The sequence below is a fragment of the Leuciscus leuciscus genome (genome assembly GCF_965113295.1).
Source record: "Leuciscus leuciscus genome assembly, chromosome: 11".
In the NCBI taxonomy this organism is placed as follows: domain Eukaryota; kingdom Metazoa; phylum Chordata; class Actinopteri; order Cypriniformes; family Leuciscidae; genus Leuciscus; species Leuciscus leuciscus.
This window is the reverse complement of record NC_138735.1, coordinates 4,714,486-4,727,810: the sequence shown is the minus strand read 5'-3', so window position 1 is coordinate 4,727,810 and position 13,325 is coordinate 4,714,486. Positions and strand designations below refer to the sequence as shown.

Below are 13,325 nucleotides of genomic sequence, written 5' to 3'. Positions count from 1 at the left end.
ATTTATAATGTTACGTTTTTTTTATTTCGGATAAATTTACTTTGAACCTTTTATTCATCAAAGAATCCTGATTTTTTTTCTTTCTTTTTTTTTACATTAATAATAATCAGAAATGTTTCTTGGTCAGCAAATCACATCACTATATTATTCCCTCAGGACGATTTGATGTTTTCTTGCGTGGCTGGATGTATGTTGGACTCACAATAATCACGTTGTTTGAATTCGTTAAAACTGATTTGCCGAAATCAAAACCCAGTCGGACAGTGAAAGGGATTTGCCGTTAGCGCGAGTCCGGATCGAAGCGACCAGACAGCGGAGGATTCTGTGTGCAAATCAAACAATGATTTGTCCCAAAATAATAATTAATTCTCAATTTTGAGTTTGTTATTCGTATGGTCTGATCTCTGGGTCTGATGCGCGTGAGTGTGGACTGTGATTGGATGATGACCGGTGTCGTGATCAAGTCATAGCTGTCAACCCTCCCGTTTTTTCCGGGTTTCACACGTATTTTAGCTCTTTTCCCGCTGTCTTCCCGTTTTAGTATTTTCCCGTAAAATATCCGGTATTTTTACGCTCTGATTGTGTTAACTCAGAACACGCAACTATCTGTCGCCCTGTCCCAAATGGAACCCTAAGCACTCGCGGTCTTCCTCTGACGCCCGTTTCACACATACTCCGTTTGCAGTGCGTGTGCGATGCGTATTTTTTCCCGCACCCATGTTACAGTAACAGTTAGAGCTTTCACACTGCACACGGATGCAGTCCGTCGATCCGTTCCAGTTGTGGTGCGTATACAGCAGTGCAGAGATCGTTTCCATACCGAGTCTATTTTTTGCTGTGCTGTAAAGTGACAACGCATGGTTCGTGTTTAAAATGCACACAGATTGACATTAAAATGTAATAGTTTCACCATAAATGCGTTTAATTAAATAAAATGTAGGCTAGTAATCTTACCATTCATGCATGTAATTAAATAGTACCATTTTTCACAGTCATCTTTTTATTTTAAGACGAGGTAAAGCAAGGAAAACTACAATTTACTTCAACAAGGTAACATAACGACACTCGTCTCATTCGTGGATGTGGAAAAACAAGTTAGTTGTGACATGCAAGACTTTATGTATAACGATTTAGAAAAGGTATGAAATCTGCTGTTTTGGTAAATTAAGTTTTAATTTAAAATGTATGCAATTTTAATATAAGTAGCTACATGGTTCTGCTTGAGCAACTTATATAATCTATATAGAAGTAATGCATTGAATAATACGTTGTGTTACGACCTCTCATAAAAATATCAACTCTGTGTGTGTGTGTGTGTGTGTTTGTGTGTGTGTGTGTGAGAGAGAAAGAGACAGTGTGTGTGTGAGAAAGACTCTGTGTGTGTGTGCGAGAGAGAGAAAGACAGTTTGTGTGTGTGTGTGAAAGAGAAAGACAGTGTACAGTTGTCTTCACTGTCTCTATCCATTTGTTCAACTGCCTCTTACACATTCTTTCTGCCTGTCTGTCTCTTTCTCTCTGTTTCTTTCTCACTCTGTCTCTCAACATTAAGCTAAAAATACGTTGTAGCAAATGAAAATGTGTAAGTAATGTTTACTTTGTTCATAAATAAAGCACTTTTTTGAAAAGTAAAACAAAACATATCCATTGGTCTGCCATTTTTTTATATATATTGTGTAGTTATAAACTCTTTAGACTGTTAATGATCAGTGCTTTTTTAAAAAGTTTGTGGGTAAGAATCGTGTAAAAAAAATCCCTTATTTTGGGGATGGATTCTGGGAAATCTCCCTTATTTTCAATGTTCAATGTTGACAGCTATGATCAAGTGTTGCTGTTGTATCAGATTCAGTCATACATCAGTGGTTAGATCAGCGTCAATAAACGGGACAACGGAGGTTCCGAACGGGACAAATACATTTCTATAGAAATCTTGCACCCTTTTGAACGAAGTTAAACTGAGAGAGCGTGCCGTTCACAGACACCAGAATGAACGAGTTCACAGTAACGTTCATCAGGCAGTAACAGAGTACGTTCAGTTCACGTTCGCCCAAAATATGAACGAGTTCATGAACTATCTATCGTTCAATGAACGCGTTCAGGCACAACACCGGTGTCAAGGTTTTAGACTTATGTTTGGCCACATAGATTATATATGTTCATTGTGTCTCTTGTTGGATTTCAGTCTCTGTCATTATGTCTCCTGTGCCTTGTTCCCTGTTTGTGTATTTAAGTCACCCTTCTCCTGAGTACTTTGCTCAGTGTTTCCAGTGCCATGACCAAGTCTAGGTCATTCTCTTGCTGTGCCTCTTTTGGAGTTATCTAAATCTAATTTGTGTACCTGGTATGGTTCCTTTGTTTTGTTTAATTGACTTTTGCTCTTTGAAATTTTGGAGTACTCACAGATCTTTTTGCGAACTTTTTTTCAAATTCCTTCTGGATTTACTTTGTGGACTTTTTGGATTTACTTTTTGGAACTGTTGTCAATCTATTTGTGGAAGTTTTTTGGAGTTTACTTTTTGGCTTTATCCTAGGAAAGTTTGGACGTTCCTTTTCATCAAATACAAGATTTGAAGATATTTCCCAGAACTGTCATCTGGTTTTCTGCATTTGGGTTCACCTTTTGACTGTGTTCAAGTTTTCACACTAGTCCTAACCCTGTGTTTCTGACAGTATGAGCCATAAAAGCGATGTATAAATATGATACTCAACAAAAAAACACACATGCATGCATATACAAGTTAGCATCTGTTTTTTGTTGAGTATCACATTACACACACACACGGCTTTTATGGATCATATATGCAATTTTTAACATTAAAAAATGGTTTATTAATAATCAATAAACCCCAGTTGCTTCAGTCTAATAAATGTTTCTTACATTTACATTTATAAAAATAAAAACTTTCTGAGCAAAAGGACTTTACTTGAATTTTGTTTTTGTTTTTTAAGTATAAACTATCAATCAGAGGACAGAAGGCATGAAGAAGACTGTGTACACGATGTTTCTCAGCAAAGTTTTGGTCATATTGATCATTCATAGGCCCTAGAAATTTGCATATTAAATATGATACAGTAGGCTAATATATTCATAAACAGGCATTGTTCGACCGAATTTTACAAAGAATGTTTAAAGTTATGAGAGAATACATGTTTTAAAATTGTTATTAAAATGTTGTAACACGCATTGCCAAACAAACATTCTTTTTTCCAATTAATTTATACTCCCAAAGGGGAAACGTATCCTGGGAGATACAAACATTTACAGGCAGATTATGGAAAATGTAAAAATTAAATCCATAAAATTTCAACATAAATATAATAAGCTAACACTTAACAACAACTATTTAACACATGTATCACTGAAGGCGGTTTAGTTTGAGATCTTTCACTTTTGAAAAAGTATTAAATCTCCTGATAAAAACACAGGCGAAGAAGAAGCAGAAACATGCAATATCATATGTGACCCGTGCTGGCAAAATGAGTCAATGCGTACAGGATCATTCTGAGCTACAGGCAAAATGGTCGAATTTGAGGTGTTCACAAAAATGAGTTCATTAAGCCCTCATCTAGTGATCCCAAGGGTCAAAATACCAATTAAACATTTAAAAGTATCTTTATTTGTATGTTTTCCTTTGTCCATGAAAAATTCAGTTTTCTCTGCTCGCTTCTCGACGACTGTGCTTTCCCTCAGCACAAGTTTGGTATTGTTTTAAAACGTAGCAATCCAACTTTGTGAATATTAATAGCGAATTCTCGATGGCATGAGTCTGAACCAATGAAATGTGATTTTCAAACTCATACTGATTTAAACAAAGTGATTTTACTCACATTGACTGACACATCTGAAGCGTGCCTCAAAGACGCCTCAGACAGCGCGTGATCCCGATATACTCTTATACCTACACAGAATTACAGTGTTTCAAAATATCTGTCTTGGCGAGTATTCAAGCAAACATAATCTGCTATGTCTTAAAGGTATAGCGGAGGATGTTTTACTTCCTGGTGGGTAACCTATACTATTGGTCCTCCTAATTGTCAATCATTCTGGTGAATCAATCAAACTTTTCAAAAAGTGGAGAGGGCGGGTCTTATCTAAAATTTGGAAAGATCCTCCGCTATACCTTTAAGTGAACATTTGGTTAACTGTTGGGGAAAAACAGCTGATGTGTAACATTATATTAGACCTGTGCAGTACAGTAGGTCTGAATATATAGGCTGTCTTTTTCATTAATTTTAATCAAACAATTGTGGTACCATGGGGGAAAAAAGTTGAATATATATTGTTCCTATAAATATTTGGTTTTGACTCGGTGGTGTGTGCCAAATGTGGTGTTATTACCCAAGATTTTAAGGTATGGTTGGTAGATGATTTTGTTTTGGAACCTTCAGAAAACTTTAACTCGATTTTTTTCAAAATTGACTTTGACTATTAAAGTCAAACAGGTGTAGCTCAGTCATGAACAATTGCTCATTGCGACTCATTTTGCCAGAACGGGTCACGTATGTAAGCAGACGCAAATGTAAAATCAAAACTGCCTAATGTTACTTAATGAAATGTCGACGCAGGACGAGGTATAGGACTGTGAAGCTTTGGGGGGGTTGCTGGACTTTATCTACTCCATCTGTGTTTTGATCATCGTTCTGAATCCGATCCAGACGTAGTCTAAATATCTAATATCTAAAAATTCTTAAATCAAGATACATAAGCAATTTTTCAGTATACAAGACTTAACATTTTAAGTTATTTTGCTTCTCAAGTAAATTTATCTTCAATTAAGAATACAAAAAAGAAAAGAAAACAAAAATACTGAGAAAGAAATTTATTTTCTGCAGTGTAGCCCTAAAATTTACATCAGAGCATTTAGTCCAGGGTTCCTCAAATCCGGTTTTGAAGTGCCGCTGTCCTGCAGAGTTTATCTCCAACCCTAATTAAAGACGCCTGAACAAGCTAATCCATGTCTTCAGAGTTACAGGAAGGAGAGTTTTATCAGGGTTTGAGCTAAACTCAGTAAGGCAGCGGCCCTCCAGTGCCAGATTTGTGGAACCCTGATTTAGTCTTACAGAAGACAATAACATGTCTGACTATGATATACCATAGATGATCTTACCCGAGTTTCTCCAGTTTACAGTCAGGATCCTTCAGTACAACAGAGAGAAGCTTCACACCCGGATTTCGCAGTTTTCTATTATTCAGATCCAGTTCTCTCAGTTGTGAGGGGTTTGATATCAGAGCTGAAGTCAGAGCAGCACAATCTTTCTCTGTGACTCCACAATCACTCAAACTGTAGAGAGATGAAAATCATACTTGGTTAACACTATGAACTGAAAACAAAAAGCAATAGAAAATTGAGAAAAAGTAGACAATTTGTAGATGGAGTAAAGAAAACACTGCACTTGGTCACCAATGGATGGCATTGTCTCAAAATTACTCAGGAACCTTGAAGTAATGGTGTCACAGATTACAATTGGAGAGAGTTAAGTGTGAATAAAAGACAAATGGGACATGGACTCAGGATAACAAACTCTCAGTGTGCAAAAGAACAAGATTCTGAACAGACACGACATATACAACATAAAATTAAACCAACTAACTCCTCGCTTTGCTCTAAATGTAAGACCGCATTCTTGGGCTAGAATTCTTGGCCTCCCTTGCAGGTGAATAACCAATAAACATGCTATATGAATATTAAATTTTTTGTCCGTTGTTGCCAGGAAAACTACTTTATAAATCATTTGTAACATTAAACTTGTTTGTTTTAAATGAATCCTCATGTTGAAGACATTGGGTGTCAGGTGCTTTAACACAAGTTTGAGTCAGCTTGTATTGTTTCCCAATCACATCTCCCCGTCATTATTCACATCAATAAAATAGATTTAAAAAAATCAGAAAAACAATAAAATCAAGTATGCTGCCATATTGCTCCTATTACTGATACAATAAATGTTTGTATGTTTCTTAGATTTATGAGCTTTTTCTTTTCTTTTGTTTTAACAGTAAAGTGATAGTTTTCACTGATACTTACTGAACTTTAATCACGGGCAGCAGCTTCTGAAGAACCTTCAGTTTTTCAGCTTTATTGTTTTCTCCAACAAATGTATTAATATCAAACTTCTCCAGACTCTTCTCTGATGTCAACAACACAAAAACTACAGCTGACCACTGAGATGAAGAGAGTCTGGCTTCACTTATTGTTCCAGATTTCAGATACTGTTGTATTTCCTCGACTAGTGACTGGTCGCCCAGTTCATTCAGACAGTGGAACAGATTGATGGATTTCTCTGGAGAGTCAATGGTCCTGATCTTCTCCTTGATGTACTCAACTGTTTTCTCATTGCTGTCAGACTTTATTCTTCTTCTCAGTGTCATTAGTCCCTGAACAAGAATCTGATGAGACTCCACTGACAACCCCAGAAGGAAGCGCAGGAAAAGGTCCAGATGCCCATTTTTACTCTGTAGAGCCTCATTCACGGCTCTCTCATGGAGCTCAGAAAATGAAACATGTTTAAACTTAACTTGAAACCAGTCCTTTAATACAAACAACAAATCTGGTTCAGAGACTGGGTCAAATACATTCCTGTTGTTGTTTGTGAAGCAGAGGTGCACATATAAAGCTGCTAGATGTTCCTGAACACTCAGGTGAACAAAGCAGAAGACTTTAGCCTGATACAGGCCTGACTCCTCTCTGAAGATCTGAGTGCACAATCCTGAGTACACTGATGCTTCTGTCACATCAATGCCACACTCTCTCAGGTCTTTCTCATAGAAGATCACATTGCCTTTCACAAGCTGCTGAAAAGCCACTTTTCCCAGTTTGAGGATCATGTCTTTATCTGTCAGGTTCTTCTCATAGTCTTTCTCCTGTTTGATGTTGGACTGAAGGATCAGGAAGTGTGTGTACATTTGAGTGAGAGTCTTGGGAATCTCTCCACTCTCTGCTTCACTCAACATCTTCTCTAGAACAGTGGCTGAGATCCAGCAGAACACTGGGATGTGGCACATGATGTAGAGGCTCCTTGATGACTTCAGGTGTGAGATGATTGTATTGGCCAGACTCTGATCACTGATTCTCTTCCTGAAGTATTCCTCCTTCTGTGGCTCATTGAAGCCTCGTACCTCTGTCACTCGATGGACACACTCAGAGGGGACGAGATCGGCTGCTGCTGGTCTAGAGGTGATCCAGATCAGAGCAGAGGGAAGCAGATTCCCCACAATGAGGTTCGTCAGCAGTACGTCCACTGAGGCTGATTCACTTACATCACAAAACCTCACATCACTCTGAAAATCCAGAGACAGACGACACTCATCCAGACCATCAAAGATGAACAACACTTTATATTTGTCACTGGATATTTCCATTTCTTTTGTTTCAGGGAAAAACACATGAAGAAGATCTGAAAGACTGAGTGTTTTGTCCTTCATCAAATTGATCTCTCTGAAAGGTAGTGGAAATATGAGCTGGACGTCCTGATTCTCTTTGCCTTCAGCCCAGTCTAGGATGAACTTCTGCACAGAGACTGTTTTTCCAATGCCAGCGACTCCCTTTGTCAGCACAGTTGTGATGGGTTTGTTTTGTCCAGGTAAAGGTTTAAAGATGTCATTGCATTTGATGGGTTTGTCCTCTGTTGCTGCTCTCCTGGATTGTGTCTCAATCTGTCTCACCTCATGTTCATTACAGATCTCTACACTGTCACCCTCTGTGATGTAGAGCTCTGTGTAGATCTCATTCAGGAGTGTTGGGTTTCCCTGCTTTGCTGTTCCCTCATTCAGACACTTAAACTTCTTCATCAGTTTTGATCTAAATGTGTTCAGGACTTCATGGCTGTAAAATTAAAATAACATGGTATTACATAAGTTAAATATATAGAGTAAAATGTTGTATTTGTTTACCTGTTTGTTTACTTTACCTGACACTAGCATCCCTGCTTTCATTAAAGTCCTGTAGTTGATTCATAGGCTGGTCATTCTTCTTACAGACGGGTTTTGTTACTGTTGATCTTTGTGGTGGGATTGACCTTAAACATCATGAAGAGAATCAAGAATCAGACATATTGGTGGATTTGTTTTATATTACCTTAATAATTCACTGTCAACCTCCTAAAACAGATAATAAGTAAATGCACTTATTAATAAATCAACTGCTCAAGGCCACAACTGTAATAATACTAAAAACAAAAACTATAAAAAAAAAACGTTTGTCAAGACAAACTTTGTGTTAGCTTGAGAAAGCTTTTTATATATTGTAAATATTATATTAAAATAATATATTACTGATTGATTGCTTATAATTTAACATCATGTCAGTTGTCAGAGCTATTTTAATGGTGAGAATAAAAGTAGCAAAATATAAAAAGAGAAATAAACTAAAAACTAAATTTACAAATGTTTTTAAACTAATTCAGCCTCACTTAATAAAAAAAAAATCTATTAATACGAATCAACAGAATAAAAACAGAGTCCTAGAGGAGTTAAAACCATCGCATTCCTTTAAAATCTGCTTTAAAGATAGTGGACTCTGTCATAAGAGGCATAAAGGAGGATCTTCAACTGATAACAAAACCTTGTGCCTATTTGGCAATATGTGCAGATGATTTGGTCCCAGTGATTATCAGAGTAGAAACAATGTTTTCTATCAACAACAGGATTAATTTCATAAAGTTTAAAGGTCATATGATGCGATTTCTTGTTTTCCTTTTTCTTTAGTGTGTTATGTAGCTGTTAGTGCAAGTATAAGATCTGCAGAGTTACAAAGCTCAAAGTGTAAAACCTTAAGAGATATTCTTTATAAAAGTTATAAAGGCTCAGCCACGCCTTCCTAAAACTCTTCTTTCAAACTCGCCCCAACAAATCTAGGTCAGAGAGTGGGGACAGAGTTTCATAAATAAATGTATACGCAAAGAAAGAAGGCGTAACTTTTGTTCTCGCTGTATTATTGTTGCCGCCAGCGCCGCCATGTCGTGGAGACACTGTGTTTTTCGCTGCGAAAGCCAAACTAAATGAGTTTGGCCTACCAAAAGAGGACACAATTAGAAAACAATGCTTAACCCTCTGGGGACCAAAAACGCGCCCGCGCGTTTTGCTCGTTTTTTTTTTTTAGCAATGAAAAATAAACACAAAATGCTCTGTTAATTTTGATCTTTCATTTTCGTGTAATACATCAATCGATCCTGTTCAGTTTCTATTTTTTTTCTGTATACTCACAATACAAATAAAGTGTTTTGCTTTTTGACAAATAAAGAAAAACTAACATGATGCTATTTCTGCCTTCTCTCTGTCAGTAAACTCCCATTTGAAACGCGTTCGAAAATTATCTATAACTCCGCGAAAATTCAGTCAAACAGGCAAACAGACCCACGGGCATAAAGCTTGAGATCGCAGCTTTTAAATGAAGTAATTTATATAAAAAACAAATATTATCAGCTTCTGTAATCTGTATAAAAAGAGAGCGACTCCAGTCGAGCTCATTAGGAGCCATTCAAAAGTAATTTGACCACGCCCCGGAGAGCGCGTGCTATTCAAACGCAAATTCTGAGAACCATTTCAGTCTGTGAAACGCCCCCACATCAGCTGTAAACAAAGAGGCATAATATAGCCTACCTTATGGAGAAAATTTTCCGTGCTGATATGAGGAGCAGATCCCGCTGAGGAGTGAGGTAGGCTAAGTTATCCTTTCTCAAGTGTTAATGTGGAATAACGTTATGGAATAACGTTGTAGGCTTATGTAAACAAAAAGATGAATCGCGTTTCTATGAATCGCGCGTCTATTTGTAAAGAGTGTTTAGCCTAAATATGAATCGCGCGTCTGTGTGTGAAAGAATAAACTGCTTTTACAGTTACAGTTACTGCGTTACAGTCAGGCGAAGTATGAAAGACAACATTTTGTTTACTAGATTTGGGTACAGTTTTTACTGTAGAATATACTGTCACATCAAATAAGCTAACTCTCTATGTAGATTTGTTCTGAGGTGTCCTTTTAAAACACATCATTGCGTAATGTATGCATCATTGAATTGGCTTCAGCTGAATTCAAGAAGAGACTTTCATTGGTTTATTTTTATTTTTAAATGTGCCTACTTCGAATGTCCTTCATATCTGAGAGAACTCTTGGTCCCACGTAGTTCTTTGTATCCCCTTAGAGATATGCAATCTCTCGCCTTTACTGTACCAGGAATCTTTTCAGCCATTGGTCGTAAAACTTTTCACTACAAAGCTACTAGTGATTGGAATAATCTTCCTCTTTCTTTGAGGTCCATCTTATCTTTTCATAGATTCAAGTTAACTTTATTCCAATATTTGAACAATGTGTGTGCATGCTACTGATGTTGGACTGAATAGTAATGCTTGGTATTGTCTTTTGTTTCATGTAATTGTTGAATTGATCTACCTCCTGTGGATTCAACCTTGGTCCTTCTTATGTGACATCCTTTTGTTTATTGAATTTCTTGCATTATTGTTCCAATTGTATAATGAGGTAAATGTGATGTGTTTTTTGAGACAGTTATAACATGTCAGAGCTATGATGTGTCTTAGGTTTAGGGTAATGGTGTAGGCTGCCTAGTAACTCAATGGTTTTGAGCATTTGTTTTTTGCTTGTTTGTGTGTTTTTTTGTTTTGTTTTTTGTTTGTTTTTTGTTTTTGTTGTTGTTTTATGTCTGTGTGTACTTGGACCCTCTTGAAAATGAGATGTTGCATCTCAAGGGGCTATCCATTAATAAATTGAAATTGAAATAAGCTTTTCTGCTCATATATATAAAATACTATTTTGTCAAAAATAAAGTCATAGACTAAGATGTTCCAATGTTGGCTATATTCAAACTAATGAATACATAGGCTATGATAAAATGTAGGCCTATAATCTTTTTTTTTTTTTTTTTACAAAGAAAGAGTACTTTTTTGCAGAAATATTGCTGAAATTGTAATTATTGTTGTAATTGTAACCTTTTTAATAAAATAGCAAAACATATTTACAAGATAGATGTAAGCAAAATCTTAAATGGTCAATATAAGTCTTCTTCAAAATTTTGTCCTTGCATTGTGGCTCAGTCAGTGTCACACCTGAATGAATGGCTAATTATGCAGAGTCATTATGCAGAGTGGGTGGGACTAAGGTGTAAACTACTCCTCCCCCTCGCATATTGGCTTTCCAAGCAAAACCTGTTTTACACCATTTAAATCAATGTATTTTTTTTTTGTGAACGATAAAGCAAGACTATTTTCACATAATTTTGAAGCTAGAACTGAAAGGGACAACATCCATTAGTCAAAAGTCTTGTGGGCACATATTTTGTATGAGTTTTGTGGTCTTATTTCAGCAACTTTCATTTTTATTTTTTTAAATAACCACGCATAAACATTATTCTCTTAAAAATACAAACATCTACATACATGTTGCTCGCATATTATGGTAGGCCTGTTTGTGCTATATAGAGTGAATTTACACCTTTGCCATTAACATGTTTATAAATAACTGAAAAAAGCACAAATGTCAGAGCATGTCAGAACATCTCAAGGGCCCCAAAAACAGCTTGGTCCCCAGAGGGTTAAACTTTATTTACAACTGTTCCAGAACAGTACAAATAAAATATTCGACTGTGTGATGCGCAATTTTCAGAGGACTGTTTCCAGACCCTGCGAGAGTACAAGGCAGGCCGTGCACAAAGCTGATTCTAAAAAGTGGGGCAATTCCATATTTGCTTGTACATTCTGGCGCTTCTGACTCACACACAGAAGATAAGTATGTTTTTTTTATATTTTAAGAATTTGCTACTGACTATTCAAAAATCTCTTTCATTCAAATATTTAAATGTCTTTAGAAATGTTATAGCCTACCTGAGATCAGTCTGTGTATCGTCATTCTTAAAATGTATTAGATGACCCATAGAGCCGTCACTCCTCAAAGACACACAGCTGGGCGCTGGTTCTGATCTCTCCTGCTGAACTGAACTATAACAGAACAGATTTAATTAGTTTTTGATGATAATCATCATATGCAAGATCTTCATACTGTTTGGATGAAAAGCACTTGAGGAGGGTTTAGACATTGTTTTCAAGAAATTCATTTAAAACAGACATATCTTTTATTATGGGCCTATAAAAGGTTATTTCATTTGGAAATATGTTCAGATGATATGGTCCCATGAATTGTCTGAGTAGAAACGATGTCGTAACTTTTGTTCTCGCTGTATTATTGTTGCCGCCAGCGCCGCCATGCAAAGATGATCGCTCATCTTGGAAATCTGCATTTTCCGGATCAGAATCGGGCTCGAATTGATAAGGTAGTTCTGACATGATCACATGCCTTTATTGCTTCTGGAGCTGATGTTCCAAATATGGTAAGGGGCGAGACATTTCCGTCACACGCTTGAAGGGGTGGTTGATTATAATTTCACTTTTTTAACTTTAGTTAGTGTGTAATGTTGAAGACGAAGTCCTTAAAAAATGCTAATCAATGAATAGAAGATAACACATAAGCTACCTAAATTCATCAACTAACCATTCAGAAATATACTGTTGCATTCTACATGTTGTCACTTCTTGAGTCTCTCCATTATTGTCTGACTCTGGTTTGAACATAAACATTGACATTTTCAGTGCATGTCTGTGTGAGGTAAAAGGATATAAAATATCTGTGGGGTATTTTGAGCTAAAACTTCACATACACACACTGGGGACATCAAAGACTTATTTTACATCTTGTGAAAAGAGCATTATACCACCCCTTTAAGGTTATCGGGCCAATCACAATGTACTGGCTAGCTGGCCAATCAGAGCACGCCACGCTTTTCAGAACGATGAGCTTTGTAAAAATCAACGCATTTCAGAAAGGCGGGGCATAGAGAAGCAACAATAATGTACAGTATGTGTAGAATAATGAGTATGTTTGTTTTTTAACCTAAAACCGCATAAACACATTGCATTACACCAAATAATGTTATTTTTAGAACCGTCATATGACCCCTTTAATTGTATTACATTGATACCATCTGTTGGTCATTTTTGGAGGAGTCATTTTGGAGGAGGTTATAATGGGTTTGAGGTCAGAATATAGAATAGGGTATTTTTTTGAGCTCTGAATATACATGTAAGGCCACAGCAGCACTGCTGCACATTACCTGCAATTCCACAACGCCCAGGTACCAACAAAAAGGACTACAGTCCATTTAAAATGACCACAAAAGTTGGGTGTTTCAAATAATATAAGCATCTCTTTCAATAAAATGCTATTTATCTGATTCCAAGCCATGAAATTGGAACACTCATAGATATGTCTCTCTTGCATCAGGTGAAGACAATGTCTATTATGAATATCATAAATACAAAATACAAAACA

The 13,325-nt window shown here is 36.6% G+C and overlaps 2 protein-coding genes across 2 annotated transcripts in view; both read right to left on the bottom strand.

The window, feature by feature from the left end:
• LOC309509533 (NACHT, LRR and PYD domains-containing protein 3-like) overlaps positions 1-13,325 on the bottom strand; it is a 643,973-nt gene that overhangs the window by 368,472 nt on the left and 262,176 nt on the right. The window lies entirely within an intron of this gene.
• LOC309509553 (NLR family CARD domain-containing protein 3-like) overlaps positions 5,986-13,325 on the bottom strand; it is a 125,054-nt gene continuing 117,714 nt past the window's right edge. Inside the window, exon 2 of the mRNA XM_082184337.1 lies at positions 5,986-7,817. Within this exon, the coding sequence (XP_082040463.1) occupies positions 6,017-7,783 (1,767 nt within the window). The 5' untranslated portion in view covers positions 7,784-7,817 and the 3' untranslated portion in view covers positions 5,986-6,016. The remainder of the gene's footprint in view (positions 7,818-13,325) is intronic.